The 5999-nt window shown below is 51.4% G+C and overlaps 1 protein-coding gene and 1 long non-coding RNA gene across 9 annotated transcripts; one reads left to right on the forward strand and one right to left on the reverse strand.

Annotated features, from left to right (window-relative positions):
• Positions 1 to 48: 48 nt before the first annotated feature.
• LOC123330535 (S-antigen protein) lies at positions 49 to 4070 on the reverse strand. 8 transcript variants are annotated; one of them, XM_044932420.2, is made up of 3 exons: positions 2435 to 2854; positions 1777 to 1843; positions 49 to 1061 (listed from the first exon to the last, which is right to left on the reverse strand). In XM_044932420.2, exons 1-3 carry the CDS (start codon positions 2825 to 2827, stop codon positions 997 to 999), a joined length of 525 nt encoding a protein of 174 aa, XP_044788355.1. In that variant the 5' UTR covers positions 2828 to 2854; the 3' UTR covers positions 49 to 996. The 8 variants fall into 8 exon arrangements, 2 of the variants coding, with proteins under 2 accessions (XP_044788355.1, XP_044788354.1); XM_044932419.2 differs by having other exon boundaries at positions 2384 to 2854; XR_006546527.2 differs by lacking the exon at positions 2435 to 2854 and adding an exon at positions 3734 to 4070.
• On the forward strand, positions 3433 to 4189 carry LOC112582873. Its single transcript, XR_003107207.3, has 2 exons — positions 3433 to 3564; positions 4065 to 4189. It is a non-coding gene; the product is annotated as an uncharacterized LOC112582873 (long non-coding RNA).
• Positions 4190 to 5999: the final 1810 nt, after the last annotated feature.

Here is a 5999-nt window from a genome sequence, read left to right on the forward strand (position 1 = left end):
ACCAAGATACCAGCTGCATAATAAATATCACACTGTGACCTGAACGCATCTCTTGCTGGCTTTTTTAATGTGCTGCTGAAAAAGTAAAGATTACATTTGCTATTTATACAATCCAGAATGGCTATGTCATCACAATCTAAAAATGTACGCCTAGGTCCATTCTTTACACATGTTTACAAACATGTAAAAAGATGATTTACATAAAAATAAGGCCTTTGTCAGAGCTGCACTACCCTGTCTGTCTGGGAAGTGGCACCTTCACTGTCCAGCTCGATGGCTCTGCAGCAGGTGCAGGGCATCGCGATTGGTCCCCAAAGAGTCTCACGGGAGAGGAGGGATCCGGGTCCACAGAGACTAGGTTACAGGAGAGATCTTCATAGTCGTCTTCTAGGCATCCTTTCAGCCCAAATTTCATTAGAAGCTCACATTTAACACCCAGTACCTTTAAATCACTTCACGCTGTGGACAAAAACCATTTCTTGCTAGAAAAAGTACAGTTTAGGCCAGTCGTTAACATCCACCAACAATTGGTTGAAATTAAGTTTGCTTATTTCAGAGTGATTGTTGGAGAGCTTGGTTACATTCTGGAAGGATAATAATGCACACCGTGTCATGATGATTTTACAATCGCAGGAAAACCCCTTCTCTCATGGTTTAACATTGAAAAACAAGAATAATGACAATAAATGCATCATTTACAAAAGCCCTGTGTTTGTTCATAGGATTTATACAGACAAGCACTACAGTACATTCATTTGAAAGACTGAAACCAGGTATCAGAACATGAATGGATCTGAAAGGATATTCATAGCCTGAATATACAAGAAAAAGGAAGTAATTCTATAAATGAAGTCATAAGTTTACATAAATATCAGAAACATTAAATTCTAAAATATTTTTTCTCTATGGTCTTCATGAATTTTTCACTAATTAAAAACCCTGTAATATCTTCGGATCCATGTAACAAGTATTAACAGAGTAAAGATGACATCGAGTTCAAAATGTAGTCTTTGTTGTATACTGGATGCTGTATAAACATCTGGAGAATTCGTGCAGGTAAACTGGAAACAAACACACAGAAAAGTCAGTCCTGGGTTGGCAGCTGGTGCCCCAGCCCCTGCCCCTCCTGACACCCCCACCCCCTACCCCATTTGGGGCTTCAGCTGCTTTGAGAATTCAGAGAAACATGGAGGACCAAGCAGATCAAGGAGAGAACTCTGTGGCTGACTTGATTCTGACATACAGCTAAAAGCTGCTGGTAAAAAAAAAACCCTCAAAAGCCCAATCCAGCTTTCTAGCTGAGATGTGAACAGGACAGAGCAGACAGCCTCCTGCCCTCAGAGTTGCTCGAGCAGGGCTGGGCCCCAGGGCCGGACCCACCAGAGGACCACCCAGAGCAGCACCTGCAAGGGAGGGTGGCCCCTTAGTGGCCGCCGAGCCCCAGATGCCGGTGCACCTCCGTGTGAAATGCTGGCCTCTGCACGGAGAGGTCCAGGGCAGGGCAGCCTCGTGAACCCTGACGGTCTGGGCCCTGTTCCCTCCGAGAACGTGCACGCAGGGCGTGGCCGGCAGCACTGCCACTGTGGGAGGGATACCCACGCGTCCCTATGCGAGGGGCCTTGGCCATGCTCTGACCACTCCGGCGGCAGTGGGGCACCAAGGTCACGTTCTCTGCTGTGAGGGTTCTCCCAGGCTAACCTCCGGAGACCCGCTGACCCTCCACTCCCTGGGGCGTGGGCTCCGTGCCCCCGCAGGACCAGGCCGGCCTGTACTCACCCCGAAGCACATCAGGAGCAAGTCCTGACTGTAGCAGAATCCAGCCCCTGCGTTCCCGCCACGCTGCCTGGTCCCATGAGCGCGGGAGGAAGGGTGCAAACACAGAGTGCGGTTAGTCGTGCAACGTCACATGGGGCACGAGGACACACAACGCACACCCGCAGCAGTGCCCACTCCTACTGAGGGTCTGGGGAAACTTGTAGAGGGTGGATGAGCTGGAGAGAGCGAGCCTGGAGGCTGCCACGTGGGGGTCCCTGCCCCCCGGGGTGGGGGGAGGGCGGTCAATGGCACATTTGATAACGTAAACGTGGTCATGGGGACAGATACTCCACATCGGCAGCTGCCAGTCTCTCCTTAGACCTAGGGATTCACAGAGGTCCAGATTCACAGATTCCACATAGTCTATTGTTATTCAATTTTACACTTCCCTCATTCCCTCAGCTGCCAGCTTTACGAGAAAGAGGTACGAGATGACAAGCCCACCATCAAATGTGAGCCCTCGAGATCAGACGAGATCAGGCGCGTTCAGGGTGGTATGGCCGTAGACGGAGGCGGCTGCCGCCGGGCGCCCTAAGAGCCCTGCGCTGCGCCTCCCTTTCGCTCTGACCTGCCGGTCGGGCCAGCCGGCCGCACCTCTCCACGGGGGCGCGCGCTGTACCTGAGCCGAAGGACCCGCGACCAGACTCCGGCCGGCCAATGCCGCCACGCCCCCGAACACCGCCGCCCCGTGGCCAGCAAACGCCTGGCCAGGTTCGGCAGCCCGGAGGGCTTCCAGGACCCCCAGCGGCATGCCGGGCGTGCGTGCGTGCGTGCGGGGCCTGGGGGGTGGGCTGAGGGGCGCGGAGGTCTCGGTGCCCTCCCACCCCGGGCCTCTCCAGGCCCGGCTGCGCTCGGCGAACCGGGCCTCCCCGGATCCCGTTCGCTGCTCAGGGCCGTGCGGCCCAGAGGTGTCTGGCTTTCGGACCCGCCGCCACCCGCTCCCCCGCGGCCCGCGGGCCTCTGAGCCTCCTGTGGGCCTAGGCGCAGCCCAGCCAGGGCCCTGAGCGCCCATCCTGCCGGACACCTGCCGGGTGCCCAAACCCACCGGGAGCCACGGAGGCGCAGTCCTCCCGAGCGCCTCAGTCCCGCCCCTTCGCCCTACCGAGGCCCCCCCCCCCCTTTCCCCCACGCCTCCGGACAAGCACACAACCTTCCTGAGAGAGCAAACGAGCGACAGGCAGTCACACGGACAGACACACAGACAGTCGACAGCCCGCCGTCGCAAGCTCGTCAGCCAGAGCCATAGCACCTGTGAGAGGCTGGGGCCAGAGGAACGGACGGGCCGCCGGGTGTCAGGAGAGACAGAGGCAGAAAGAGATGAAAGTTCAGAGACAGACTCCAAGACTGCGAGAGGGAGATACAGACAGACAGACAGACGCATGTGCACGCGCGTGCACACACACACACACACACACACACACACACAGGGAGGCAGAGACAGATGGAGACACAGAGCGAGTGACAGAGAGACAGCAAACAGGAGACAGACAGGGGAGAGAGGATGGCATCGGATCTGAGACAGACACACTGGCACAGCCCGTGACGCACCTCAGAGGAAGGCCACGCGGAAGAAGCAGCTTCCCCAAGGGAGGGGGCGTCAGCCTTGGGCCGGGCCCCGGCTGGACGCGGTGCCCTGGGGCTGGCGGTCACCCGTGGGGACCCCAAGACTTCCTCGAAGCCGAGGTCTCAAAGGTCCCCTTCGGCCTGGCTACCTAAGGCGAGACCCAGCCCCCACCCCCAGGCCAGAGGGTGAGTGTGTGAGAGTGTGTGTGAGTGTGTCGGTGGGTGAGGGTGGGGTCGGGTCGACTTGGGGCCGGGTGGATACCCAGAGTGGAGGGGGAGGGTGTGGAGGCCGGGGGTTGGGAAGCTTGCGTGTCCTCTTGCTGTCTCTCTCTCCCTCTTTCTCCGTCTCCCTTACCTGTGGTTTCTAGCTCTTGACCTGTCTCGGCGGCAGGGTGTGTGTGTGTGTGTGTGTGTACCTCCAAACCCAAAGCAACTTTCTATGGAGACATAGTGAAGGGTAAATGCACTCTGACTCATCTGATATATGAGTCTAAAACACTGGACATGTCTGGACTCAAACTTCCAGGGCCGCCTTCCTGCCACCTCTGGCAAGCATTGATGGTGCCACTGTAATCCTCTAAAGGACCGAAAGTCCTGTACAAGTCCAGACATCTGCTCTGTACAGTCTCTGCCTACAGTACAGAAAAGTATAGAACAGAATGACACATTCTTTTTTAATTGTACAGATGAATCAGCTGCTATCTGCTGCCTAGTCAACATGGTCAACATGAGGGAGTCAAGCAAGAGTTCCAAATCTCTTGAATGTGGCCCTTGGAAATACTTCTGCTCTTAGTTGCTCAGTTGTGCCCAACTTTTATGCTACCCATGGACTGTGGCCCGTCAGGCTCCTCTGTCCGTGGCATTTCCCAGTCAAGAATACTGGAGTGGGTTGCCATTTCTTTCTCCAGGGGATCTTCCCGACCCAGGGATCAAACCTGAGTCTCCTGCAGGCGGATGCCTTCCCATCTGAGCCACGATACAACTAATTGCCTAGTCAAAACACAAAGAAAAGAGCTAGTGTTCTACTAAGTGGAAAGATGATTTAAGAAACGGAAGCTTTCCTTTGTTGGTATATTTAAATCTTTATTTAGTTATATTTTATTTTTCCGATTAAGGCTACTTGAACAAGGCAATGGAGAAACCCCAGAGTTGAAAAGCAATTGACTTTTTAAAAGAAACATGTGGCAGGTGAAACTTTCTTCATTTTTTAGAGTTGGTTCAATGCAAAATCTTTATTCGACAAATATGACTCTTGTGAACTTTATTTCAAATCTCCACGATGAATCACTAAGGCATCAAGGAAGAAAGGAGTAGAGGTGGAGAAAAAAAGAGCAACCTTTCCCCTTGGCTCCATCTCAACCAGCTGCTTAGTTCCTTCATCTCATGGACTACCATCTGGGATTATCTTGTTTGTCTGATTTTTGTTTGGGGACCGTTTCTAGTCACAAGGCTAGAAACAGTGGAGGGGGGAAGCCCTTCTTTCCATTCCACATCAGACCCAGTGGGCAGTCCAGGCCCTGCCCACTGCATTGAGTCTGTAGCAACAGAATCACCAGTGATGCTGGTTAACAATGCATGTTCCTGGAATCCACTCCATTCGCTACTGACTCTTTGAGGTGGTGGTCTGGAACCTATACCTGGAAACTTTCTTAATGATTCCAAATGACACCAAAGTCTGAGGACTATGGAAGATCTTCACATTTCTGGAAGAGCCACACACCTCCAGAAGGAACCACAAGACTTGCCTGAAATGGTAAAGGTATAAGTATTGGACTGAAAGTTGGAAGGTCTCCACCTTTGCTATGTAAGTAAAATGATCTTTCTTTGAAATGAAAATGGATAATACTAAAAGTTCACATTGTTCTAGAGCATTAAAGAAAAAAACCCTGAATTATAGAAATATGATGTACGAGTTCCTGGAAAGCAAGAACCTATATTTATTGATATGTCTTCATGCCTTAGATCGTGCCTTGAATATAGTGTGCACATCAACAGAAGAAAGAAAAGAACTGAATCGACAAAGATACAAAGAGATCAAAAGTGCTGAGCCAAGTGAAAAGTTGAGGCTTCACAGAACTTTTCTGTCTTTCACACACTGAATAAATATTGAGCACCTACTATGAGCTAGTAGGCATGCAATATGTTTCTGGAAATAGAATGCGGAGAGAAGAAGAAACACAGTTCCTTCTTTCCCTGCGACTAATCTAATGATAAATAACAGGCAGATCCTTTGAGAACTTCTATAGGAGCCTCTTCCCTCACCAAAAACTGGATGTCAGAGAAGGCTTTTCAGACTAATAATTGAGTTGAGATCCATAGGTTGAACCAACGTAAACCAGGGTTGAGATGCAGGAAGAATTTCAGGCAGGTAAAATAGCATCTTGGAAGGCTACGTGACAAGGGAACCTTAGTACATTCAAGAAATGAAAAATGCCCTATGGGATGGAACCAAAAGAGTGCAGAGGGCATTCCAGTGAAAAGAAATCAGAGAAGAAAGTGGGGACCAAGCAATGAAGGGATTTGGTCATATCTTCACTATGATGGGAAAATACAAGAGCAGTTGGAGCAGGGAGGTGATAGAACTGCATCTGCATTTTAAAAAGGTCATCTTGCTCCACATC

Source organism: Bubalus bubalis, chromosome 19 (genome assembly GCF_019923935.1).
Source record: "Bubalus bubalis isolate 160015118507 breed Murrah chromosome 19, NDDB_SH_1, whole genome shotgun sequence".
NCBI lineage: Eukaryota > Metazoa > Chordata > Mammalia > Artiodactyla > Bovidae > Bubalus > Bubalus bubalis.

Bases quoted from the DNA above. Each gene is read 5' to 3' on its own strand.
- LOC123330535 (XM_044932419.2), bottom strand. From the start codon at position 2,827: ATGGGCGCTCAGGGCCCTGGCTGGGCTGCGCCTAGGCCCACAGGAGGC. The intron at 1,844-2,383 runs GTCAGAGCGAAA...TCATGGGACCAG, and splicing joins CCGGCTGGCCCGACCGGCAG to GCAGCGTGGCGGGAACGCAG. The intron at 1,062-1,776 runs GTGAGTACAGGC...GTTTGTTTCCAG, and splicing joins TGCTCCTGATGTGCTTCGGG to TTTACCTGCACGAATTCTCC.